The 27,101-nt window shown below is 50.0% G+C and overlaps 1 protein-coding gene across 19 annotated transcripts in view; it reads right to left on the bottom strand.

Moving 5' to 3' along the window:
- EPB41L1 (erythrocyte membrane protein band 4.1 like 1) overlaps window positions 1–27,101 on the bottom strand; it is a 129,268-nt gene that overhangs the window by 52,772 nt on the left and 49,395 nt on the right. For 16 of the 19 annotated variants that reach the window (XM_086702107.1, XM_086702099.1, XM_086702101.1 and 13 more), the window contains 2 exons: window positions 2,763–2,953; window positions 1,388–1,552 (listed from right to left, as the gene is read on the bottom strand). In XM_086702107.1, coding sequence (XP_086558233.1) covers window positions 1,388–1,552; window positions 2,763–2,939 — 342 coding nt within the window. In that variant the 5' untranslated portion in view covers window positions 2,940–2,953. Of the gene's footprint in view, window positions 1–1,387; window positions 1,553–2,762; window positions 2,954–18,243; window positions 18,361–19,189; window positions 19,677–27,101 lie in introns of those variants that run through there. The other 3 variants (XM_086702104.1, XM_086702100.1, XM_086702102.1) reach the window with 3 other exon arrangements.

The raw sequence follows: 27,101 nt of genomic DNA, 5'->3' as shown, positions 1-27,101 counted from the left end.
CTGGGAGCAGCACGGTTAGAGCCACCTCCTCCCGCACTCCCACACAGCCAGGCTCAGTACCTCGCTGAACCACTGTCTGGGCCTGAGGATTCAGCAGGACAAAGCCCAGAACCTGGCTGGGTACTCCAAACCCACAGATGAGCACCAGTAAAAGGATTACAGGCTGGGATAACATGAATCAGTCACTATTTAAAGAGGGAAGGGACTCCAGAGAGAGGGTGAGGTCCCTGAACTGTCTGGCTAGATCACCAGGGGACTGGGACTGGGCCCAACTCTGGAGAGTAGTTTGGGGAAGCTAAGGGATTCCTGAGTCTGGAAGAGTCCTTCAGATAGAATGGACCTGGCCTCAGCCAAACCCTCCATGCCCTCCTGGGACAAGCTGAAACTGCATCTTGGGCCAGTGTGGGTAGGAGAGAACAGGCGGAATATATCCCTTTCTTTTGCCCAGGAATAGGCAAGATGTTCTCCTTGTAATCCTTCTACAGAAGAAATAAACATTAAATAAACAAACAAATAAATACAAAACAACCCTGCAGAGAAGAGGGACCCAGTCTACCAGGGCCCAGAAATAAGCCATGCCCCTTAAGACCGGGGGCACTGGAGAAAGGGAGGTGGTTCCTGTAACTCTCAGCAGTAAGGCCACTCTCTGGACTCTTTCATACACATGGAGAGAGCCAGGAATGGTGCCCAGACTGGGGTGGACCCTCTAAGGGGATGAGTGAGAGCTCAGGATTAGGATGGGAGTCCTAGCCTATACAGGAAAGGGAGATGACAAATGTGGGGCCAGGAAGGCTGATCCCAGACAGGAGGTGTCTGCCCCACCCACCCACTGTGGGACAGGATCATGCCACACAGTTTCTACATGGCCTAGGTGAGGAAGTCCTTCTATGGGCAGCCTCTCCATGTCTGGGGGACACCTATACCACGGAACCTTCAAGTGACCAGTCTGTCCTGGTGCCCTGGAGAGGGGCATTCACAAAGGAAGACCCCTCCCTCCACCCAATAAAAACATAAAAATGACTCTAGTTGAAACACCAGTGTCTGCTAGGTGAGACTGAAGAGCCCAGTCCACAGGCCTACTGGCCCTTGGATGGGGACTCCTTGCCAAAGTACAGCCCCTCCCCGCCACCCACAGAGCTGTTTTCTGGCGCCAGCCCTGTGCCTCGTCTAATTCTATTTGCAATTATAACTGCCCTCTCCGGGCCTTGGTGCCACCATCTGTACAAAGGAGGGCTGGCCAGGTCATCTCTCCAGGATGCTGCAGTCGGTCCAGGACTCCATGAAGAATGGATGCTCTGTGGCTTGGCCCAGGCTGAGGGCACACAGAAGCTCTCCCTGGCTCTGGGGCCAGTCGGCTGGGGTAGGGCATGTGGTGTGTGCTCCTTACCTCCACTTCACACTCGTACTCAGAGGCATCAAGCAGGGTGACTCGGCAGATGGCACTCTTGTACTTCTTGGCAATCTTCTGGGGTGATTTCTGGGCTCTGCTGGGCGTGGTCCTCTCTGACAGGCCATCAGCCTCCCCATAGCCCTTCTCCTCCATGTCTAGGCTCTGTAGGTCCAACCAGGGGAAAAGTCTGGTCAGTGAGCTTGAGACCACAGCCTTTCATCCAAAAGAGACACAATAACAATGCAGCAGCTGGGGCTAAGATGGCCCCCAAAATGAGAGCCACTGCCCTCCAAGACCCCCAGGGTGGCCAGTAGCTATAGCAGGTATACGCAGGAGGAAAGCCAGAGCTACTATATGCAACAGAGTAGGCTCATGGAAGGGGTCCACTTCTTCGGGTGGAGGGAGGCATCCCACAGAACCAAAGCCGGTGACCAGGGCTGCCCTATCTCCCTAAAATAGCATGCGAGTTATCAGAGCATCCATCTGGCCTCCTCCTTATCAGACTGTCACTGGTCTAGCATGAGGCTGAGAGCTTGTGGACTGACCTAATGGAGGGAAGGGCCTGCCAGCCAGGCCTAACTGCCACCAATGCCCTCAATGACCTTGGCCAAGTTCCTACCCTCTTGGCCTGTTGTGAATGAAGGGGGGTGTGAATTCGACAGCTAGGTGATTCAGTAGGTCCCCTGTCCCTTCAGGGTAATGGATTTTGCCCTGGGGTTATACTGGGCTTGCCAGGCTAGAATGGACAGGTTCAGGGAATAGGAAAATAAGGTTGAAAGAACACAAGTTTTGGAAACCAGATCTAGGTTTTACGTCCACCCATCACCCAGCAACATGACCTTGAGTAACTCACATCATCTGCTGAGCCACCATTTCCCCAAGTGTAAAATATGGCAATTAATATTATTCTCTTAGGGGTGTCTGGCTGGCTCAATCGGTAGAGCATATGACTCTTAATCTCAGAGTCATGAGTTCAAGCCCCATGTTGGGTGTAGTGCTAACTTAATTAAAATATATGTATTATATGTGTGTGTGTGTATATATGTATGTGTGTATATATATATGTATGTATATGTATGTATATGTATGTGTGTGTATATATATATCTGTGTGTATATATATATTTGAATATATATGTATGTGTGTGTGTATGTATATGTATATGTATATGTATATGTATATGTATATGTACATACACTCTCTGTAGGTTTGGGAGAATTAAATATAAAAGTGAACACGATGCCCCTAGCACAGTGCTTGGAACGTAGCGGGTCAGTAATAAATCTCAGTTTCCTTCTTCCCTCCCCACTAAGAACTGGCTCTGGATTCCTGTTGGGCAGGAAGAGGGATACCCATGCTCTCAGGCACACACCTGTTCAGCAGGCCGAGTGTCCTGCTGGGGCGGGTGCTTCTCATTGGAGTTGGCCTCGGGGTGGCCGTGGCCTGCAGGGGTCACAGGGGTGGTCGCCGCAGCGGCTGCCTCAGGCTGCTGTGGGGTCTCCTCCTGAGCCTTCTTCACCTCAGAATCCGGGCCTGTCTCTGTTGTCATGGTGACCAGCACACCTGCATTTGCATGAAGGAGAGCACATGACAGGGGAAAGGGGCAGCGATGGTGTGACAGAATAGAGAGGGGGGACAGGAACCACATGCAGAGAAAGACAGATGGAGACAAATGGACAAAGAGCCACAGAGAGAAGGAAGGAGGGAGGCAGGAAGAGACAGAGGAAGTGGGGATGGGAAGAGAGCTGAGGTCACAGACCCCCTCCCACTCTAGCGACCATATAGCTCCTCAGGGACTCCTCCTGTCTCTTGGCCCAGTTCTGGAAGGGGGCCCTTCTTCAGGGCAATGAAGAGTCTCTCCAGGGAACCCCACTCTGCCAAGAGCACAAAGGCTAGTCAGTGACCCCCTCCAGGCAGGCCCTCGGCCAGGCTGTCTCTCCAACGGGAGCACCTGGCACACAGCAGCCTCTCAATAAACGGTGGATAAACTGAACTCAACCAAAAGAGCCCTGGGCTCCAGGCCCTTCCAGCACGGACTCTGAGCAAGGCTCTTCATGCCCCAAGCCTCAATAATTCCTACACCACTCTCTCCACAGGGATGTTGACAGAATGGATCTCAAGGATAAGACAGGAGGGCACTATTACAAAAACACATAGCCCTGATGATGTAAAAGTCAGGAGAACTGAGCACAGGCCCCAGGTCTGCCACAAACGGGGCAGTCACTTCATCTTACTAGGACTCACCCAAAAAGCAAAGGACTTAAAGAAATTATCTCTGAGGCAAGGCTACTCTTAACCCTTTTCCCCTTGGAGCAGGAAATGAGATTTCAGAGAATCAGGGACCTATTGCCCAGCTATTCTGTTAGAAAAAGCAAACTGCAAGGAGAGGAAAAGAGAAAGAACGGCATGGTCCCATTTTTATATTAAAAAAAAAAAAACAATAACCTCAACAATACCTCTTTTTGTTTATATACATGTAGTGAAAGATCTGAAAGGATACTGACCAAAATGTTAAGACAGGTTAATAATTGAGAAACGGATAAAGGAAAAAGTGGGAGTTCTACAGGGTGGGATAAAAAAGAGAACTTCATTTTTTACTTTATGTGCTTTGGAATTCTTGTATAATTTTAAACATACATATATTTTTAACTCACAAATTGGGTTTTTTTTAAATGTGGCAAAAGCACCTATTCCTGACCCCAATCAGAGTGGATCCTCAAAAAAAAAAAAAAAAAAAAAGTTTGAGCCAAAACCCGAGGAACAGAGAAATGGGCAGTAACCCTCACCCTTGAGTCTAGAGCCTCCTTCTAATTCCATTATATTAAATGAGAAAGATTCAGATTACACCTGGCAGGTCTCTTCCCAAACCCATCCACCATGGGAGGCCTCCAATGAGCAGAGAGACAGACGGACATTGGCCCTACCTTGTGCTATGCACATGCTCTAAGCCCTTACCCCACACTCCCTTCTTCTCCTTCAGCTTCTCTCCCAACATTCAGAAAGCATCAGCCCAGCCCAAAGCAAAGGGTATTGGACAGAAAGCCAGGGGCTCTGCGTGCCCCACTAGGCCAGACAAGAGCTCTAGGGCCCTGAACAGGTCACACTTTATAAGCTATAACTTGTAGCACAAATGAAAGGGTTTGTTGTTACTGATGCTGCTATTAAGAAGTAAGATGAGGAGGAAGGGAAGGCCTTGGTCACACTGTCTCATCCCCACCCAGAAATGCTTTCCACTCATGTCATTACCCTGGGCTTTGTGGCTCACCTTAAAGCCACAGTTAAATAAAGGCTCTCTGTCACTTATGTGACACCAAGTGTCAACTCTGTGTCAGGACACAAAGTAATAGAAGCAGCTCCAGGAGAGCTCATGGCATCATAGGGTCAGAATAAGACTTGTCTGCTTGGGTCTACATCTCTTCTAGACCTGCACTTGAGGATATCAGCCATTATGCTAGGTAAGGTCTGTAAGAAGAACCCTTAAAACAAATTTACTACTTAATTTTGCATTAAAAAAAATCTACAGGGTGCCTGGGTGGCTCAGTCAGTCAAGTGTCTGACTTTGGCTCAGGTCATGATCCCACAGTTTGAGAGTTCGAGCCCTGTGTCAGGCTCTGTGCTGACAGCTCAGAGCCTGGAGCCTGCTTCGGACTCTGTGTCTCCTTCTCTCTCTGTTCCTCTCCCGCCGGCACTCCGCCTCTCTCTCTCTCTCTCTCTCTCTCTCTCTCTCTCTCTCTCTCAAAAGTAAGTAAAGATTTTTAAAAAATCTACAGACTAAGCTGTAGGCTTTCTGCTGTGAGAAGCAGATTCCACATGACCTTCATAGGCCCCAGGCAGCCCAGAGGCTCTGGCGCATCTACTCCTCCCCTCCACTTCAGTCTGGTTTCAGACTGTACTCCCTGAACCTTCTCGGGACCTGCATCAAACAGCCAGGACAGCAGTCTTAAATAAATATCTGAGCTCTTCCCCTGCCCAGCTCTCCAGCACGACCTGCTGGCTGGGAATGCTTGCTGCTAACAGCACCACACATGAGAGGAGGAGGAAGTCTTTCAATCTCTTCTTTTCCAGGTGAGACTCAGACAGCAAAAGAGACTTGAATGACTGACAGGCAGACAGATCTTCCCTGGTCCCTCCCACCCATTCTCCTTCCCATCCAGCCTCCTGTCTCTCCAGATCCGAGCGCTGCGGCCATTATTCTTCCCACCTCACTCTGCTGCCTCAAGCAAACTTGAACAGAATCAACTGGAAGGAGAAAGCACTCTAGCCCAGGCTGGGAGCCAAACAGGTGGCATGAGCCCCACCAACAACCCCACGGCCTAGGCCTGGTTAGATAAATGATGGCTCATGCTTTCTACAGAGTAAAAAAAAGATGATGTAAAAGATCATGGAAATGTCTGAATGACAAGCTTGATCCACAGCAGCTTGTACAGATTGACCCGATTTTGATGAATACATCTATATAGACGCAGAATATTCAACAAAGTATTAATTATAGTTGTTTCTAGATGCCAGGAATACAGATTATTTTTCCTTCTTTCTGTTTAACTGTGATTCTCAATTTTTCTATTACACTTGGAGATTTCTTGATTTAAAAAAAAATTAGAGGTTAAAAAATAAAATATTCCAATGCATGGGGCTTGGTATGACAAGATGAGAAGAAGACAAAGTCTGCTTAAACTTAAAATTTTTATGAATTTAAAAGAAAAGTAACATTATTATTATTATTATTTAAGCCTATGATGAGATCCTTCTTTATTTGACAAGTCCAAGGATAACAGCATGGTTCTCTCACTAGGCCACAGAAAGCAAGCCAGGAACCTGGCCTTGGCTTCTGCCAGGGCCAGTCACGTGGGCACAGTTCTGCCCAGACCCAGGCCAGCAGAGACTACGGGAGCCCTCTGGGCACTGCGGGGGGCCCCAAGGGAAGCATGTGCTGGTTCCTTGGATCTCACTGCAACACAGGAGTGTGATGCTCACCCAGAAAATGGCTAAACACCCAGGCAGGATGTGATTTAGATTTATTGGTGTATGTGTCAGCCTCTAGAAGATTCTGGGGAGTTGGCAATTGGGAGTATGACCTAGAGTACCCAAAAAAAAAAGGCTTACAGGGTAGGGAGTGGAGTTAGGTTTTGCAAAAAGGGAGAACTATGGGTATGGCAGGGAGGGCACTTGGGCTGAGTCACCAAGTAGGCAAATGTCCAGAGATGGGGAACAAGGAGGGCTGTGCGGAGGACAGAGAGGAGGCTTTGACATCCTGACACCTCAGAACAAGAAGCCTATAAAAGGTGAGCTCCAAACAGCCTGGCAGGTGGAACAGGTTGGAGATGGGGAGAAGTGAGGGAACTGGGGGGGTGCGGCAGGCAGCCTTGCAAGAGTCGTAAGCATTACTCTGATGGAAAGGGCAAGACTCCCATCACTAAGCACCGCTGCAGGCCAGGCCCAGGGTCAGGGATTCAACACACCATCATCTCATGGACACCCCACAGGATACCAGCGCAGGGGGCAGACTTAGATCAGACCTGAAGCCTGGCTCCACCACTGGCTCACTCTGTGACCATGGGCAAGTGACTTCAATGCTCTGAGCCTCAGTCGCCTCATCCGTAAAATGGAGATACTCCTCCCTCCCTCTGAGAGTGGTGGTAGAGATTCAGGAAACTAACCAAGACAGAGCAATGAGCATGGTGTGTCCCCAATAAAACAACCCTGAGAGGGTCTATAATCACCAACAGTAATGAGAATCAGGGAGTAGTCTGAGAACCAGGAGTTCAGAAGTACCAGCCCAGGGACACCTGGGTGGTTCAGTCGGTTAAGGGTCTGACTTAGGCTCAGTTCATGATCTCACAGTCCATGGGTTTGAGCCCCACGTCTGGCTCTGTGCTGACAGCTCCGAGCCTGGAGCCGGCTTCGGATTCTGTGTCTCCCTCTCTTTCTGCCCCTTCCCCACTCATGCTATTTCTCTCAAAAATAAACAAACATTAAAAAAAAAAAAAGAGAAAGAAGTGCCAGCCCAGAATGGATAGAGAAAGAGATGTTGTAAGAAACAGAGAACAGGTGCGCCTGGGTGGCTCAGTCAGCTAAGCATTCCACTTCGGTTCAGGTCATGATCTCACGGCTCATGGAATCGAGCCCCGCATCAGGCTCTGTGCTGACAGCTCAGAGCCTGGAGCCTGCTTTGGATTCTGTGCCTCTCTCTCTCTCTCAAAATTAAATAAACATGGAAGGAAGGAAGGAAGGAAGGAAGGAAGGAAGGAAGGAAGGAAGGAAGGAAGGAAGAAACAGAGGCCAGAAAGGCCAGACTGATGGCACTAACATATGAAAACCCAATCAATGCACAGCATTCGAAGGGAGAAAGGCCAGCCAGAGAAGTAAATGCTGATGGTACCCACACCAGTCCCATCTGGAGGAAAGGGGCACAGCCCAATCTGAGGCAAGTCCAGAAGGCTGGCAGCATTTGATACTCTTTAACATTGCTGCCAATGGCTGGCTCCCCTGGCTCCCCCTCCAGGGGCACTATGGCTTTCCATCTGGGTGGCCTGCTGGGAGAGGACATCCTAGCCCAGGCAAGGCAATATCCACTTGGCCTGTAATTGCACCAACTCATTAAAAATGAACCAGCCAGTTTATACATCAGACCCTACAGCCAAGGTTAGAGTGAATCAGCATCTCTGAATCCAGTAACTTGGATTTGTTCTTTTTTTCCATCCCCACAGGCATAGCACAGGCCCAAGCCACTGGCAACCCATGGCTGCCTAGCCTCCTTCACGGACTCTCTGTGGCCACTTGGGCCCCTCTAGGGTTTATTCTCCTCAGAACAGCCACAGGGATCTTTTGTAAACTCCATCTGGATGGCGTCCTCATTTTTTAAAAATTCAAGTTACAGTTGACACACCACATTACCTTCATTTCCCAATATAGTGAATGGGCAACTATATGGCACTATGCTCCCCACAGGTGTAGCTACCATCAGTCATCATACAACACTATTAAGACACCATTGACTGTATTTCCTATGCTGTCCATTTTCTTGGAGACCCTCCTTAAAACCTTCAATGAGTTACTATCAAAATAAAATACAAGCTTCTTATCAAAGTTAAAGGTCCCTGCTTATGGCCGCTGCATCAGCTCCACCATCGCCATGAGCCTGTCATACTTTCTGTCTGCTCCTCAACCACAAGAGGCTAGCCCCTGCTGTGGGGCTTTGCCCACATAGACAGTGGGCTTGTCCCATCTCTTGGCATGGCAGCTCTCATCCTTAAGACCTCAATCCATGCACCTCTTGACCTCTCTAAGTAGGTCTTTCCCCCCACCCCCTTTTTTTTTTTTTTTTTTTTTTTTGGTGAGAGCATGCTGGATATGGGGCTTGGTTTTATTTTATTTTGGTTTTGCCATTTTTACCATTTTTAAGTGTAACTATTCCATGATGTGAATTAGTCACAACCTTGTGCAACAATCAATTGCCACTATCTGTTTCCAAAATTTTTCATTACCCCAAACAGAAATGCTGGGCCGATTAAGCAACCATGCCAGTTGGGTGGTTTTGGTATTTTTTTTTTCCACAGCAACTATCACAAATGAAACGTATTTCTTTTTACTTGTTTCTATTCCTCTAGAACATCAACTCCATAAAAACAAAACTTTATCTGACTCATTTGCCATTATCCCCAGGACTGAGTGTAATTCTTGGTAAATACCAACAAAGCTAACATTTACAGAGTTTGCCATTTGCCAGGCACCAGCCTAAACACTTTATCAATTGAACTCTTTTAACCTTCACAATAACCTATAATAGGTACTTTTATTATCTCTGTTTTATAAAAGAAGAAACCGGAGCACAGAGAAGTTAAGAAACTTGCCCAAGATCATACACTAGTGCATGGCAGTACCAGAAGTGAAACCCAGGGGGTCTGGTGTCAGAAGGATGGGTAGATGGACAAGTGGGTGATGGGTGGGTAAAACACCAACAAGACAAGTTTTAAGTCTACTCAACTGAGGACAGAGACCTGGGTTGCATTCACCTCGGGAGTCTTTGCGGCTACCAGCCAGCCAGCCTGTCCTGATGACTTATCAGACGTTAAGCGCCTGACTTTTCCATCCAAACTCCTGATACTATCATCCTTATTTTACTGATGAGGACACACAGACCCAAAGAGGTATGCTGATTTGCCCAAGGTCATATGATTGTGCCAAGTCTCTCTGACTCCCAAGTCCCTCCCACTCCATGGCATTTTAGCAGCCTCAGGAGGCCTGTACTAATTTCTCCAAAGGGTGAGGCTGGCTAAGGAAAAATTTCCCAAGAGTGAAAGACAAATACACTGGGAAGAGCTGAGTTCAGAGTCAGGACCACTGTGTCTTGCTTCAGTTCTGCCACTTCCTATCTGAAGGGTCTTGGGCAAGTCACTTCCCCCTTGTAAACATCAGCTTCCTCATCTGCCAAACAGGGATGAGAACCCCTGTCCCCGCACTTCAGAGTACAGCCATGTAGACAAAGGACATCACAGACAACCAAGGACTTTCAGATACAAAAGTTAAAGTCACATATTTTAGGAAGAGTATATTATAGATGCTGATGATATATACCAGAAGCATGTCTTTGCATGCATGTGCAGAGCAGTGGAACATCATGAGGGTACATACAGCCATGTGTGTCTGTGGTCACGACAATTACTCCCTAGCCAGTAAGGCTCTCTTCTAAATCTTGCACACCTGTGACTTTTGCCCAGGCATTCTTGGGAATTCTGAGCCAGGTAGGAACTAATGGAAGGAAGGAGAAAGAAGAAAGAGAAAGAGAGAGAGATGGACAGGGTGTGAAAGACACCAAAACATCAAGAGAATGCCAGGCAGCAAGTGAGACTTCTGTTTTGAATGATGTTTTCAAAAATCACAGTTACCAAGATAACTTCTTTCTTTTGGGGAACTCAGGGGGCACATCTCTCCCATCCCCTTCCAACCATGTCTCCTGAGCTGTTGCACCTCCAGGTCTATGCCTTGCTCAAAGAAGCGGGAGGCTGACTCCTTGGACTGAGCTTCCTTGCCTGCTGACTTCTGGTTGGGTTTGGCCAATGGGAGGCATGAGTTAAAGGCCAATGGGAAGTTGGGGAACATCTTCCCAATTTCCCTCCCTGTGGTTCTGGCAGTGGCTGAGCCCTCTGTGTCAGCAACTTGTACAGGTCCAGCCATCACTGATTTCTGGTAATACTGTTCCCTCCCTCTGCTCATTCAGGCAGAACGGTGAAAACAGCTTCTGTCACTGTTACTTTGTGGGTACCCTTGTGGATTCCCTTAACCCTGCCCACACCTTTATTCACAACTCCTTAGTGTAAGCATCTGAGTGGAATTCTGTTTTCTGCCAGAATCTGACTGATAACACTTCCTGACACTAAACAAACACATGAATTAGAGAGGGAGGGGAGGAGAAATCGGGAAAAGGCAGAATCATCTAGTGGTCAGGGATAAAATGGGAGACAAGGAGAACGTAAACAGGTCTCTTAACCTCTCTGTGCCTCAGTGTCTTCATCTGTAAAATTCATGATGATGCCTATTTCACACGGTTACTATGATTGAACCAGATCATGCCCCTAAAGCACTTAACACATGCCAAAACCCACAGTTAGTACTCAAGAAATAGTAGATATTCTCACCTTGAGCATTAAGCCAGAAGGCTAAAGTGTGAACAATAGCACTCCCTTAGAGAAGGGATTACACACTTCTCTCTCTTGGCTTTTTAGGGGGTTTTTCTGGGTCTCACAATTTTTCCCCTATGAACATGTATTACTTTTGGAGTCAGAGGAGAAAAAGAAAAGAATTAAAAGAAAAGAGACAGGGAGTACGAGCCTATCAAGACTTACTCTTTCCCCTCTAGAGATGATGCTCCTTCCTACGGGGATTTCCCCAGCACAGAGCATTCACTTCCCAGAGTCACAACCTCTGGGTGGACGTGAATGAAATGCCTCCCTGCCGCGAGGGAGGAGGGCGCAGGCTGAGACAGCTGCCTCTGGGGCCCTGTGTAGCCTCCCGGCCAAGGCTCAGGAGCCACTGACAGAGGCTGCGGGGTTAAAACAGGAGCTGGGCCTGCAGTCGTTCATTCGGTAGCGGGGAGATGGCAGTCTGTCAGAGGCTTGCGGTGCCCGTGGGCACCGCATTAAACAAAACCAAGCAACGTGAAGAGGCTGCCACCCGTCAGCACTGGCTTCTTGCCCAAAGGGTTCATGTGCCACCACGGAGCCACAGGCTGAATGTGCAGTTGTGGGCTGGGGACCGCATGATATGCCCAGGACTGCAGAGTAACGGCATCAGAAAAGAGAAATGCCTCCCGCCTGGACCACACTGATGACTGCAGAGGCAGACAGAGACCTCCCCGTAGCGGTTCTTCCTCTGAAAGCCAGGCGATGAGCTGGCCGCCTTCCAGGCTTTGTCTCATTTTGAGCTGCACAAGGGCCACACAGGGCAGATGGGCTCATTCCCCAGGCTGGGTTGGCCGGCCAAGGTCACAAAGCTATTCAGTTCAAGTAGAGCCAGCACTAGGACCCAGATCTGCTGGCTGACGGTCCCGTGCTCTTCCCCCTCAATCCTGCCACATCCCACAACCTCCAACTTACTGTCAACCATGTAACCAAAGCTACCGTTGCTCTGGATGTAGAAATAATAACAGCAGTACCAACCCCTCCCACACGTGGGGTGGTTTACAATTTAAAGAATCCCTTTATAATCATCATTTCACTTGGACCTCACCGATCAGCAGCTGGTGAGAGGGAACATGGAACAGCAGTTATGAGCAGGCTTTGGACCAGAGTTTGAATCCTGGCTTGAGGACCTTGGGCAAGTTACTTAACCTCACTGAGAGCCAGTTTGAGCATGCAAAATGAGAATAACACCCCCGACGCCTCAAAGGCATTTAGTGTGAAAGAAATGAGAGAATGCATATGAAGCTCGCCCTGGCACCATGTTGTCACACAGCACTCAGTAAGCGGCAACAGTGGCTCTCATCAGTAAGGTTGTCACTATCACATCGATGGGCAAAGTGAGGTCCAAAGAAGGCAAAGAACTTGTCCAACGACACTCAAGGTGTGAGTGGCAGCATGACCCAGGCAGCAGCTTGTAGCATCCAAAGAGAATTTGGAAGTTCCACAAGTGAGCTTCATAGTGGGTCAGTGACAGAAGGGGGTTTCCCTGGGATATCCCCACCCTTTGAGCAGGCCAGTCCTCAGTATCCTTGTCCCCCAGGCTCTGCTGAGAAGCAGGGGTGGTGGGGTGGGGGCAGACCTGTAGACCTCCCCAGGCAGCCCTCACGGCCTCACAGTTTCTGACTCCTTCTTTCACTTCATTTTCTTTAATTGTTCAAACACTCTTAGAGTTCATTGTCAGCATTATTTAGAATAGAGTAAAATTGGCAATAACTTTAAATGTCCATCAACAGGGCACTGGCCAAAGTAACTAGGATACACCCATTTTTTAAAAATGAGTTACAGGGGCACCTGGGTGGCTTAGTCGGTTAGGCATCCAACTTTGGCTCAGGTCATGATCTCACAGCTCATGGGTTCAAGCCCCGTGTCGAGCTCTGTGCTGACAGCTCGGAGCCTGGAGCCTGCTTCGGATGCTGTGTCTCCCTCTCTCTGCCCCTCCCCCACTTGTGCTCTGTCTCTCTCTGTCTCTCAAAAATGAATAAATGTAAAAAAATGTCTTTAAATGAGTTACAAAAGTGTTACGTACTTGTGAAAAATTTTGCGATGGATTTTATACTGACATAAAAAGATGTCAAAATGTAAATGAAAAAAATGCAAATTGTAAAACAATGATATAATTTATGGTCCCATTCTGGTTTGTATGCTTATGTAGGCATAGAAAATACCCTGGCAGGGGGCGCCTGGGTGGTTAAGTGTCTGACTCTTGATTTAGGCACAGGTCATGATCTCATGGTTGGTGGGATCAAGCCCCATGTTGGGTTCCATGCTGACAGCACAGAGCCTGATTCTCTCTCTCTCCCTTTCTCTCTCTGTCCTTCCCCTGCTTATGTGCGCTTTCTCTCTCTCAAACTAAATAAATAAACTTTAAAAAAAAAAAAAAAAAGAAAATACCCTGGCAGGACCCACAACAAACATATTATTATCATTGGCTACTTCTGGAAAGGATTTTGGTTAGGGAGACAAGGGGAGAATACACATCCGAATTATTAAGATTTTCATATATGTCTTTTTAAATTAAAACTAAAGAAGAAATAAAGTATTTTTAACTTTTTAACATTTATTCATTTTTGAGAGTCAGAGAGACAGAGTGCAAGCAGGGGAGGGGCAGAGAGAGAGGGAGACACAGAATCTGAAGCAGGCTCCAGGCTTTGAGTTGCCAGCACAGAGCCTGATACGGGGATCGAACTCATGGACATTGAGATCATGATCTGAGCTGAAGTCGGATGCTTAACCAACTGAGTCACCCAGGCACTCCAGAAATCAAGTCTTTTTTAAAAGAGTTGTTCTACTGAGAGCAAACTGAGGGTGGATGGGGGGTGGGAGGGAGTGGAGGGTAGGTGATGGGCATTGAAAAGGGCATCTTTTGGGATGAGCACTGGGTGTTGTATGGAAACCAATTTGACAATAAATTTCATATATTAAATAAATAAATAAATAAATAAATAAATAAATAAAAGAGTTGTTCTGATCAGTCTTATTGACCTCCTATCACACCCGCTGTAGCTCCCTTTCTGCCTGTTCTCTTCCAATGTTATCCATGGTCATATCTAATTTTACACCAATATAATCTGAGTGCTTATAAGTTTATGGGTTTTTTTTTCCATTGAACATTAATTGTATCAGATATATTTCCACATTATTGTATCATTATCATCACAGCTCATATTCATGGGTACTTTACTATGTGCTGGTTACCAAGCTAAGAGATTTACATGCCTTAAATCACTTAATCTTGACAACTACCCTAAAAGCAGGTACTTGGACTGTCTACATTACACATAGGGAAAGCGAAGCTTAAAAGATCAATTTGCCAAAGCGTGGCAGCTCATAAGGACAGAAAGTAGACTTAAGCCCTGGTCTGTGTGCATCCCAACTTCTTGGCTGGGAACCCCTCCATCCTACTCCTCTGCACAGCTACTCAGTGGTAAGAATGTGGCAGGTAAGGATGAGGAGACCAGGTCCTGGGTCTTATAGCTTGGATGGCCTTGGACAAGTCAATTCCCCTCTGCTTTGTTCTTTCAATCAATTCTTTCAACCAGACAAGCATTTGCAAACCACTGAGCTACAAGCTGAGGAGAGAGCAATGAATAAATCATGAGCCCTGCCCCTAAGGGGATGAGAACCCAACCTGCATCTCTTCAGGGCCCCAGAGGAATCTAACCCCTGTCCCACCTCTGTCACAGGGAACATGAAATGAATAAAGGATGCAAAGGAGCTTTGCAAGTACACAGCTCCCTACGCTGCAAAAATAAGTATTTCTGTGGCTGTTCATGGCTGTATATTACTTTATCCACTGGATGTTCCAAAACGTTCTCAATCATCTTCCTTTTGTTGGGCACTTAGTCCCAATTTGCTGCTATTATACAGGAAGCTCTGATGGGGATTCATCCAAAGGAAATTATTCAAAAGGGGGAAAAAAAAACCCAGATGCACAAAGATGCCATGCAACCTTCAGAATGACTGAAGGGAGACAGTTCTTCATCCTAAACTCACAAGGCCTCAAACTGAATTAATGGCCCCTGTGGTCTTCCCCACCCCAACCAGCTAAGCCACCCACCACGTGGTAGACGTCCTCCCTCCCCCAGCCCTCCAAGTCCACAGGGCTGATGCTTCTCAGGCAAGGCTGCAGTCTGCCCCCTCCTGTGGTTCTTACAGTCGACAAAGGGACCTTCCCAAACAGTTCTGTCATGCCTCAGTGCATGCATGCCCCATGCAGACCAAAGAGTCTCCAGGCTCCTGTCAAGTGGAAACACCTTAGCCTGATGTTCAAGAGGGACTGAAGGGAGAGAGAAGTAATGTTTACTGAGTCCCTGGGATGTGCAAGCTAGGTCCTTTATATAACAGCAACCACACGTGGGCTCTACACCATAGGTGTGTTTATCCATATTTTACAGATGAGGAAACTGAGGCTCAGGCCAGCTAAGTGATGTGCCCGAGGGTACGTGGCTGGTACACAGTGGAGCTGTGACGAGAGCTCAGGTCTGGTGGATTCCAGAGCCTTGGCGAACACCCAAACCCGAGCTGACTTTGTCACCTCCCAGTGCCCCCAGCCCCCTGTGCCAGCTGCCCATGCATAGCAGACCACCCACTCTTCATCAAAGGCGTCCCTACTTCCTTCCCCTCTGACCTGAGGGTGCCCTTCCCTCACAGCTACTGAAATTCCACTTGACCTTTCATGCCCAGCACAAAAGCTCCTGATCACCAAAACAGGAATCCATGCTCAGCATATGGAACACACTGCCCTTTACCTTCCCTGTGTCCTGTCTGTGCCTCTCTGGTTAGACTGTGAGCTCCTCAGAGGCGACACGGGGCCTGCAGGAGGTACTCAGAGAATATTCTTCAAATTGAACAAAACTGAATATGACCTCTGAGAAGAAACTGCAGGCTGATGACATGCCATGAGGAACACGGCTCTGGTCCACACCACCTGGATTTAAATCAGGGATCCCCTATGAGCTAGCCATGGGACCCTGAGCAACTGTCTTTCCCCCGCCTGCAAGCCTCAGCTCCCTCAATCTGTGAAATGAGAAGAATCCTACCTCACAGGGGTTTGTGAAGATTATTTGAGTTGTACACGTAAGCCCTTAAAACAATGCCCGCATGTAATAGGTGCTCAATAAATGCCGGCTGTTACTATTCTTATCCACAAGCCTCCTACCCACAAAGGAAGCATTGCCAGCCTTCTCCCACCTTACTCATCCACCCGGATGCACGTCCTCTCCCTATAGGGCCTCTTCGTCACAGTCCCAGCTGATCCCCCTGCATTCTCATCCTGTGTTTTCAGGTCTTTAGGGTCCTATCGAATGAGGTGGGGGTGGGGGTGGGGGTGGATGAGTGTGGGGGCTAATTAGACTTCCCTGACAGCCAGTGGGGGCAGCGAGCAGCCCCACTTCTAGGGGATCCTGGCCAGGAAGCAAAAGGCCGAGGTGAGCCCTCTCTCAGGGCTCCTAGCTAGTGCCTCTCTGCCTCTACCTCTACCCCTCTGGAGCACTTGGGCCACAGAACCACCTTTGCCTCACCCAACACAGACCTCTCTACCTGGACTGGCCCTGGCAAATCAGTCATCTGGCTCTGCTAGACACCAACCTGGTACTCCCAGACACTGCCCCAGGTATAATGTCATGGTAAGAGAGAGGGGCTCTGGACACACACAGTCCCACACTTTCCAGCTATGTAGCCTCAGGCAGGTGACACAACCTCTCTGAACCTCAGTTTCTCATTTGTAAAAAGTGGATAATACCTGACAGGATTGCTGTGAGATATGCAAAGCACTGGCACACAGTAGGTGCTCAATAAATCCCATCACCCTGGGGTGCCTGGGTGGCTCAGTCAGTTAAGCATCCAACTTCGGCTCAGGTCATGATCTCACGGTTCGTGGGTTTCGAGCTCCGCATCAGGCTCTGTGCTGACAGTGCAGAGCCTGCTTGAGATTCTCTCTTCCTCTCTCTCTCTCTCTCTCACACACACACACAAAATAAATAAATAAATTTTAAAAATAAAAATAAAAATAAAAATAAAAATAAATGCCATCACCCCGATTGTATAATCACTGTTACTACTACAGATAGAGGTTATTATCACCTTTTAATAAATTGGGACACAGAAGCCCAGAGAGGCCCACAGAGAAATCCATGTTGGAGCTAACACAGAGGTATTTCCCACCTCAGCCAGTCCAGTCAGGAGACCTATCTACTGCCTCTGGAGGCTCAGGCCTAGAACATCCCTGGGCATCCAACATCCTCTTGTCTCCATTTATAACCAGGAAGGTCAAGGGCTACCAGCTGCCCATTGCCTCAGCCGTGACCCATTATCTGTGAGGCAGCCTGACCTTTCCTCTTCACCTTCTGGGGACACTGGCTGGGAGGCCAATGCAAGACCCCTCCTAAGGGGTAGCCTCAGGCTCCAGGTTATAATGTCCAGCCCCTGCCAGAGCCCTGTGTATGGAATAGCCATGGCAAAAAGGAAGCAGATTGGGCTGCAAGAACCTCAAACCAAGAGCTAGAAGACCTGGATACATTAGTGCTATCCCTCCCACTCAGCTGCTACATGACCTTGGACAAGTCATTCTTCGTCTCTAGGCCTCATTCAAGCTTTCAGTATTTACTAAGTGAGGACTACATGGACAAGCATCATTCTCATGCAGGTTCTATGAAAGCTCCATGAAGCTCACAGAGCTGAGCCCAGGGAACTGCTGTGTGGCCCAGGAAGGGTTTTAATAGGAACAACGCCCCCTGCACTGATTTCCAGGACCACCTTGAGGTGCCCCCCAAGGGACCATGTTCTGTACACCACAAAGGCTGTACGTTGGGTTGCCGGGCAGGCATGACCTCAGGCTGGCCAGCAGAAGCCAGCTTCATCGCTGCACGGAGCTGGCAGCGCCTCCCTGGGCCACGGTGGCTCAGAGAGGAGGCTGGCACAGGCTGCCTCTGCCGCAGGCTCCATCTGGAGGAATGGGTGGGCAGGCGGGCACATAGCCGCCTCTATTCTCCTCACCCTTGCCCAGGTCAGGCAGCACTGTCTTCCAGGAGCTTCTGGGGGCACGGTTCCTGGCCCCAACTCTCAACCTGGCCCCTGATTCTGGAAAACTCCTAATGCTGGGAGGTGGGGGAGAATTGGAGCCGCCAGACCCCACACAGCCCCAGAGAGGCCCTAAATCCAGCCCTCTTACACTCCCACCTTTGCAGTGGAGATGATATGCAGATCCAGAAGTGAAGGCGGGAACACGTGGTAGTGCCTCTCCCCCACCAATGCCATCTCAGAGCTGGGGGGAGGGAGCAAGGACCAAGGCCCGTAGCTGACAAGGAGACCAGTATCTTCAGAACTCCTTCCTAGTCCTTGTCCAGCCCCTTAAGGTCCCCAAGGACCATCCCGGGGCCATAGCTCTGCCAAGCAGTGGCCTCAGCACCTGGTAAGTACCCTGGCGGATGTAGTCACTCATCCTCCCCCCCCCTCCACCCCCACCTCATACCTGTCCCCAAGACCCCGGTTTCTTAGGCCCTTGGACATTCCTAAGCACAAAGGTGCAAGACACAACTGGGACCCACAGGTCCTCTCCCTCTAATTGGTGGGGGCAGACTCTGGCCAGAACAATACCAAGCCAGAACCACAGAGGTCCAGGACTAAGACCCATCTGCCCAGTTTTGGGAGACTTGGAGGGGAGATGGGGTGGGAGGTGAGCCCAGAGTGGAGAAAGGTCTATAACCAGACGGTGAGGAAGAGGGCAGCAGCTGCCCAGTACCTCGGCCTCCAACCAAGAGACTGGCCTGCAGCATCTGAAGCTTGGAGGAAGAGACCCAGTAGCCCCCGGCCTCCACAGAGGCAGCAAGAATGGTCTCCGAGAACAGAGTGGCCCAGCTAGGGAGCCTAGCACCCACCAGCCCTGCATCCCAACAGTAACCACCAACCCACAGCCTGCCCACCTCTCTCTCCAGGCCTTCGGGAGGCTGCAGACCCGGAGGTAGGGAGGAACAGCAAGAACCTCCCCCACACTGGCCAGGGGGCCAACAGCCTGCAAACTCAGTTCCTCCCGGTCTCGCCCCCAGTCCTCCCTAGGGCTGCAGGCTGGGCCTACATGCACTGAGTCCCCAGCCTGCCGTGCCACCTGATCCCCCCTCATGCCTACCTGAGCCCAGGGGTCCCCATCTTGAGCAGGCTGGGCGGGGGGCGCCCCGTCGGCTCCTGCGGGGCCGGCAGGCCGCGGGGCGGGGCGGGCGCGTGGGGCCACGGCGGGCTCTGCGGAGCAGCCTGTTCCGCGACACCCCCGCCCGCTGATGGATGCCGACTGCAGCAGCGGCGGCGGCGGCGGCGGCTCGGCGTGCGCCGGGGGCTGGGCACTGTGCCCACAGCCCCGGGCCTGGCGCCCGACGCGCGGCCAGCCCCCGCCCCCGCCCGGCCTCCGCGCCCAGTCCAGGGGCGGCCGCCGCGCGCGCCTGCCTGCTCCCTCCGGCGGCCCTGCCCCTGCCTCCGCCTCCTCTCTGCCAGCCTCCTTCTCCTTCTGCCTTCTGTCTCTCTCTCAGGCTCCCAGGCCACCTCCTCTCTGGCGCTGCCACCGGCAGTTCCCAGACCACCGCGGGACCGCGGTGGAGCCACGGAGCCAACTCTTGCGTCCCCGCCCCCCCCTCCCCCCGCCAGCCTGGGCCCTCCTCTCTGGGCCAACCCCTCTTGGGAGCCTAGCAGGGACAGAGGGAGGGGGAGGGGAGAAGGAGGGAGGATCCCTGACTCAGAAGGGGTGACTCAGCCTCAGTGGGCCTCCCAGCCCACCAAGCAGAGCCGGATACCCTCACCTCCCCAGCAGCACAACCTCCGTGGGACACAGGGCTCCTCCCCCATCTGGGAGGAGGTATGTGCAGTCTCCTGGGATCCTGTGTGTCTCTGAGTGTGTGTATGTGTGCATTTGCCCATATGTGGTTTGGTGGCAGTGACCCTAAGTATAACTGGGGGCTGGGCCTGTGTAAAAATGTGGGGTTTTTTTTCTGGATTTGTGTGAGGCTCCAGGAAAGTGGTGGGGGTGGCCAAGGGGTCTGTGGCACTGAGATAACTCAAAACCAAGTGAAACCCTGTTCCTCCTCTCCAGCAGCACTAACTCAAAAAGCTGGTCCCAACTACCACACCGCCCAACTCCTTTGGTCCATAGGCCAGGACCTCAAATGGCAGAGGGAGGTCACTCTGCCACTGTCCTGACCAGTAGTTTTGGGCAAGTTGTTCTCCCACTCTGGGCCCCGGTTTGCAAACAATCGAAGAAAGTTGGAAGTACTCATCTCTAAGGTCCCATCTCATGGGGGAAAGCCCCAGGGAAGATGGTGGGTAATTCCCAACATGATCTCCAGAGACTTCTGCCCATGGTCCACATTTGCAGCCCACATGACCCCTACTCCCTAACCGCCCCCCAGGCATACATATCTATTTTTTCATTCTTCAAATAATTCCTGAGTGCCTAGTGTGTGCCAGCCAGTATTCTAGTCACCCCAGACTCCATCACACTGGAAACTACAGAGGCCCAAAGCTGGGAGGCAGCCCAGACATGCAGCCAAGCCATCTGTCCCCCTAAGCTGCAGTTCCCTCAGTGTCAGCTTCACCAGTGGATTGTGTCCTCCAGTGTCAACTCACCAGCATTAGCCTCTACTTGCACACTCAGGGACAAGCAACTTCCTCCTTCCACTTCTCCCACCAGAAGTGGCTGCTCCATCATGGTGACCTTCCACCCTAGGTCCTAATCACCCCTAGGGCCTCCACAGAATGAGGCCATGCCTTCTGCCCAGCACCTTTCAGAGAACTCAAGATAGCAATTGTGTCCCTTTTTTTCTACCCCCACACCAAGTCTTTTCTTCTCCAACTTAAACATGACAAACTCCTGGGGCGCCTGGGTGGCTCAGTCGATTAAGTGTCCGACTTCAGCTTAGGTCATGATCTCCCAGTTCATGAGTTTGAGTCCCACATCAGGCTCTGTGCTGGCAGCTCAGAGCCTGGAGCCTGCTTCAGATTCTCTGTCTCCCTCTCGCTCTGCCCCTCCCCCGCTCACACTCTGTCTCTGTCTCTCAAAAATAAATGTTAAAAAAAAACACCAAAAACAAACTTTAAACATGACAAACTCCTTCACTAGATATTCCCAAGACACAGCTTCCTGTCCCTTCACTCTCCCTGCTGCCCACTAGGCTTAGGAGTGGGCAGAGAGCAGACAGAAGGAAGCCAGTTCCTCCCAGTCCTAGAGAACGTGCCCCTGCTCTAGACAGGCGCCGGGAAGATGAACAAATCAGGCCAGGGCCAATTCACAGAAGGACCGGAGCCCCACTGAGCAGACTTCCTTTCAGATGTCCTCTTTTGCCTTTGGACTTTTCATTCCCCCAGCTTCCCAAATTCCTCCCAGGAACTCCCCTGGGCTTCAGGAGCATGGCCTTGGGCAAGTTACTTTGCCACTGGGGATGCTTTGTTTCAGTTCAGTTCACTATGCATTTATTCAAATGAATGAGTGAAAGGATCAGTAAAACTTAGGAATTACACCAGATGAACTTACTGTTTTTTAGGCACATCTGCTAAAGATCCTTGGCTCCTACAGGCTAGTACTTTCATTCTGGATTGACTCTGAGCCTCTTCTGTTCACTGACCTTCCCAACCCTGGGCCCCTGTGGGCAGGACAGAGCGCAGAGCCTCCTAGTTCACTCTCCTTCTCGGGACCCCCCTCCTCCCCTCCCTTCCTCCCCATCCCCTCCCCCCTGGGTCAGAGCCACTTTCCCACCCTCCTCAGCTAGATGGGAGCTTCTCACTTTCCCAGAAGAATCCAAGCTACATTCCAAAGGCCAAGACAGGCCATTCCCAGACATCATTCTGGATTTATACCCAAAAGGCCCAATTCCTTCCAGGTCAGTGGGACCACACAGAAAGGTGCACATCTTCATTATCATCATTATTTCTACTTCTATTATTATTGTTGACTAACATTTCTATTAGGACATTCCAGTTTGCAAAGTACTTTTGTGTACAATCTTCACAACATCTTGTGAGATAATATCATCCCCATTTTATAAATAGGCAGGCTGAGGCCCAGAGTGGTGAGCGACCTGTCCAAGGTTATAGTTGCTCAGTCATACTAGCTCTCTAGACCACTTTTCACTTTACCCATAATAGCATTTTCCAGAGAAATCTGGCTGGGGGGTGGGTATTCTGAAGAACACATGGCCCTTAACAGGCATCAGTTGAAATTATTACTTCAGTTACTTTGCTGCCTTCATTCCCTAGGCAGGGAAACTGAGGCACAGGAACAGGACCCAACATGACTACATCTCATGAAAGCACCCGTAGAGAAATGCTAGGAGCCTAAGTGGATAAAGAGGAATCCACTCAGTGAAGAGGGTCTTTTCAGTTCCCATAGCTCTGAATTCTGCTTCTAGCCCTGATTCTACCACTGTCTACCACTTGGGGAGATTATTTGACCTCTCTGAGCTTGTTTTCTCATCTGTAAAATGGGAGAAATTATTCCTGTCCTATCTCTATTACTGGGTTGCTGTGACGGGAGATCAGCAAATGCTGGCAGAAGAGAAAGGAGGACCACTCAACCCCTCTCTGGTCTGCCTAGAAGGCAGAAGAAATTCTTTTCTCTTAAATTTTAACTCAAGGGAACTTGATGTAAAAGTGCCAGGATACAGGAAATCCAGGAGAAGGATAGAAGTGACTGGCTCCATTGGCTGAGAAGGCAAAGCACACGGGTCAGCCACAGCCCCCCAAGGCCACTGGTGGGGCAGAGAAGAAACAAAACCCTTCAAGTGGGGCCCCTCCCACTCCCTCTTTTATCTTCAGTGCCCTCTGCCAAGGTCACCCCAGGCAGTCCATGGTCTTGTGATTCCCAGCCACCGGGGGGCCCCTTGGTTCCTGGGTGGGCAGGGTGGGTGGTGAGGACTCCTCGCCCAAGGATTTAATCTTTCACTCAGCAAGCAGTGCTGTTCATAATGAGCCAGGCCTTTGGGCTCAGGGCAGGCTAGAGGAATTGGGTAGGCTCTGTCCTTGGCTTTACAGTCAGTCCAGTGGCAGAGCATGGCACATAAGCCCGTACATCAGAGGGTACTGTAAGATGAATCCCCACCATTTTCTGAGCACTTACTCTGTCCCTGACACCAGACATACATTCATTTATTTAATGCTCCCAATAATTCTCCAACATCGAAACTATTAACTCCTTTCACAGCTAAAGTGAGGCCCAAAGGGGTTAATGACTTTCCAAAGCTCACCCAGCTAATAAATGGCAGAGCCACGTCTGTCTGATGCCAAACCCTGAGTGTCACTCCTTATGCCCTTTCCCCGCCTCTACAACTGTGCTGGCCACTATGGTAGCCACTAGCCACATGTGGCTCTTGAGTACTTGAAATGTGACTGATACCAAATTGAGAAGTGTTGTAAAGTACGTACTGGACATCGAAAATTTAATTTAAAAAGAGTGTAATATATCTCATAATTTCTGTATTGAAGTGATGATATCTTAGATGTATTGAGTTAATGAAATATATTATTTGAATATTTCATTGGTTTCTTTTTGCTTTTTTTTCCCCATGTGGCCACTAGGAAATTGTAAATCCCATGTGGCTCACATTACATTTCCTTTAGTCAGCAAGGGTATAGATAATCTGAAGTCCTAACCCAGCCTGTGGGGCTCAGAAAAGGCTTCCTGGAGAAGGGGATGCCTAAACTGAGAGAGGTTAAGGGCAAGGTCCTGGCTAGGAGGGTATTCCAGGGCAAGAATGCTGCAGGGCATCTGGCTTTGGTCCCAGAGAGCTGGAGGGCCTGGGTAGGCTGAGCTGCAGCCCCAGGCAGTTGAGAGCTAGGCTGGTCTTGGTCTCAGGAGGAAACTACCAGAGCCAAACTTCCCAGAGCAGCGTGACCCACAGGCCTGGGACAATCTCCCTGAGAAGGCTGTTCTCACTGGTCCTTAGAACTCTCTGGAAGGCACTGAGGGGTGGCTGCATCTGGGTGTAGAGAACAGGCAGCGTGGACAGGCAGCAGCACTCACCTGGCAGGGACTTCTCCCTCCCAGATGCCCCTTCAGTCTCCTCCAGGAAGTCTCCAGAAGCACTGCAGTCCCTAGGGATCCCCTCCCCTGGAACCTCCCAGCCCAGACCGTGGGAGCCTCACACTCCCACATTAGGACATACTCTAGCGTGGAACGATGACCAAGCTGCTTGGGGCGGGGGGGGGGGGGGGGGGGTGTCACACAGTACAAAGCATTTTTCTATACCTAGTGTGGTGTTGCTGAAGAGTGTGAGGGCAATAGCTACCTTTGGGGAGGGGGCCGGAGGCAGGGATGGGGGAGGTTCATTAATTTGTACAGGAGCTGTGTGGCCCTGAGCAAGGCCTTAATCTCCCTGAACCTTAGTTCCCACCTCTGTAGAATGGGGATAATACTGGTACCACCTCTTAGAGCTCCTAGGAAGACATGAGAGAATACCCACAAAGGGCTGAGCGTGCCCTGCGGTACCCTCAGTCTCTCCAAAGCCTCCAAAGGTTGCCTCCCCTCCAGGAAGTTCACCCTGCCTGCTTCCTCCACCTGTGCTCTACCCAGCCTGCTCCTCCTCTGGTCTGCTAGACCCCACATCTCTTGTCTCCACTTCTGAATTCAGAGCTCAGTTGCCATGAGGCTTTCTGGCTTCTCCAACAAGACTGCAGTTCGGCAAAGGTGGGAGTCTTACCTCTCCCTTTCCCCCTCTGCCTTCTCCTCCTTTTTCCCCTCCTCTCCCTCTTCTGAACCCACAGCCAGGCCTCTGCACAGGTCTGGGCATCCTAGGGGCCCTCATAGCCCACTCAAGTGGCTTGGACATTTGGCTGCCATCATTGGCCCAAAACAACGCAGGTCTGGACAAATGTGCACATGCTAGTCTCCACCGAGCAAATCTCTAGGAGCTGTCCTGCTCTGCTTCCTCAATGGAGGAAACTTCGGTGGTCCCCCATTCTCTGATAAAGCAAGTCAAACACCTCAGTCTGACTCTCCAGACTGTTCACAGCCTGATCTCACCTGGCTCTTCAGCCTCATCCTCGGGAGCTGTCAAAATGAGTGGTTCCAGGCTCCCAGGGCATGGCAGCCAGCCCTGCCTCTCTGCTTCTGCACACGTTCTTTCCTCCACCGGGGAGACCCTTCCTCCTTTTCCCATGGTCATTCATCCAGGCATCCTCCAGGAAGTCCTTCCTGGTTGCCTCCTCTTGGCAACAACCCCTTCCAGCTGGAAGGAACTTCTGGGCTGCTCCCTCCCACACTCTGCCTCCAGCCCTGGGTCTCATAAAGTGAAGGGTCTTAATGCCTGTCTGCAGGGGTCCCTGCAACTGCCATTGAACCTGGTGGCAGGGTCACTTTCAACCTTCATCCCATGAGGGCCCAGCTCTTAATATGCGTATGCTGTGTGTCCTTTGGGCCATCCTCACTCCCAGAGCCAAGGCTAGGAGTAAGAATTCACCAGGATGCCAGGACAGACACTCTTGAAGCTGAGTTCTGCTGACCCCAATGCCACTTCAGCTCCATTAATGGAGCCCCAGACTCCAACCACCTCTGGGAAATCAGCCTTTGATCAGGAGTCTGAAAGCCACACTCCAGGGGCCTAAACATGAAAGATCTGGCTATGGTCCCACTGGATATAGATATCTGTCCACCCAGCCTCCCATCAGGTGCCTGAGGTGTCAGCTGAGGTTTGCATCATCAGAGCATCACAGATTCCTCACAGTCAGAAGAGACCTTGGAGAGTATCGTACAGAGGCTGGGAACAGAGAGAGGCAAAGGGAGGAAAGTGAAAATGTGTCTGCGGTCCCATGTGCCAGAAGATGCTGCAGTGACACCATCAATCAACATCATCATCATGGAGAGCAGCTGATTCCCCACTACCTACTGGCACTGTGCCTAGCAATTTGGGTACATTTTCAGTTTTTAATCTCTTACTGTCCTGTAAGGCAGAGGTTATATATGCCCCTTGATTTTACAGGGGGAGGAAACTGAAGCTCAGAGCAATGAAGTCACTGAACCAAGGTCACACTGCTAGTGCGTAGGGGGCGGGGGGCAGGATTCAATCCCAGGCATGCCTGACTCCAAAGCCTGTGTTTTTCCATCACTAATCCTGCATACATTTGGTTTATCACAAATTCACTGTGGAGATGCTGGCCATATTTTAGTTCTTGTCTAGACTATAGTTACACAAGGATGTGTAAACTTACAATTGGTGTACTTTTCTGCATTTATATTATAACTTCAATAAAGTTTTACTCTTAAAAAAGGTTTTTGTCCTGGGGCGCCTGGGCAGGGGGTCCGACTTCGGCTCAGGTCATGATCTCGCGGTCCATGGGTTTGAGCCCCACATCGAGCTTTGTGCTGACAGCTCAGAGCCTGGAGCCCTGCTTCAGATTCTGTATCTCCCTCTCTCTCTGCCTCTTCCCTGCTTGCGCTCTGTCTCTCTGTCTCACTCTCTCTCAAAAATAAACATTTTAAAAAATTAAAATAAAATAAAATAAAATAAAAAATAAAAATAAAAAAAGGTTTTTGTCTGGGCACCTGGGTGGCCCAGTCGGTTAAGCGTTGGACTCATGGTTTCAGCTTGCTTAGGTCATGATCTCACAGTTAGTGAGTTTGAGCCCCACGTCAGGCCCTGACAGTGCAGAGCCTACTTGGGGTTCTCTCCCTCTCTTTCTGCCCCTCCCTTGCTTGTGCTCTCTCTCCCTCTCAAAATAAATAAATAAACTAAAAACAAAAAGGTTTTTGTCACAGAGATGAATATATGCTAGAGATTTTCAGGATGTAGAATACTCTTAGTACTAGATTCTGAAGCTAGAAAGATTCTCTCTCTCTCTCTCTCTCTCTTCTTAATTTTCAACCGTCTTTTGATTTCAAATGGGACTCTTCTGAAGATCTCTAAACCACCACACCAGGCCAAGCAGAATTTCACCTGCCACCCATTGCTCAGACCACAATTGACATTTTCTTGTGCTCATATTCCTGGCACAGGTGCCACCCAGCCACCATTGTACTTCAAGAAGCTGGTTGGCACTGCTCTGTAGTCTTTGCCATCTTCTCCTCA

This window comes from Puma concolor, chromosome A3, assembly GCF_028749965.1.
Source record: "Puma concolor isolate L17-30 chromosome A3, mPumCon1.1.hap2, whole genome shotgun sequence".
Classification (NCBI taxonomy): domain Eukaryota; kingdom Metazoa; phylum Chordata; class Mammalia; order Carnivora; family Felidae; genus Puma; species Puma concolor.
The sequence above is the reverse complement of the archived record's forward strand: the minus strand, read 5'-3'. Positions and strand labels throughout refer to the sequence as shown.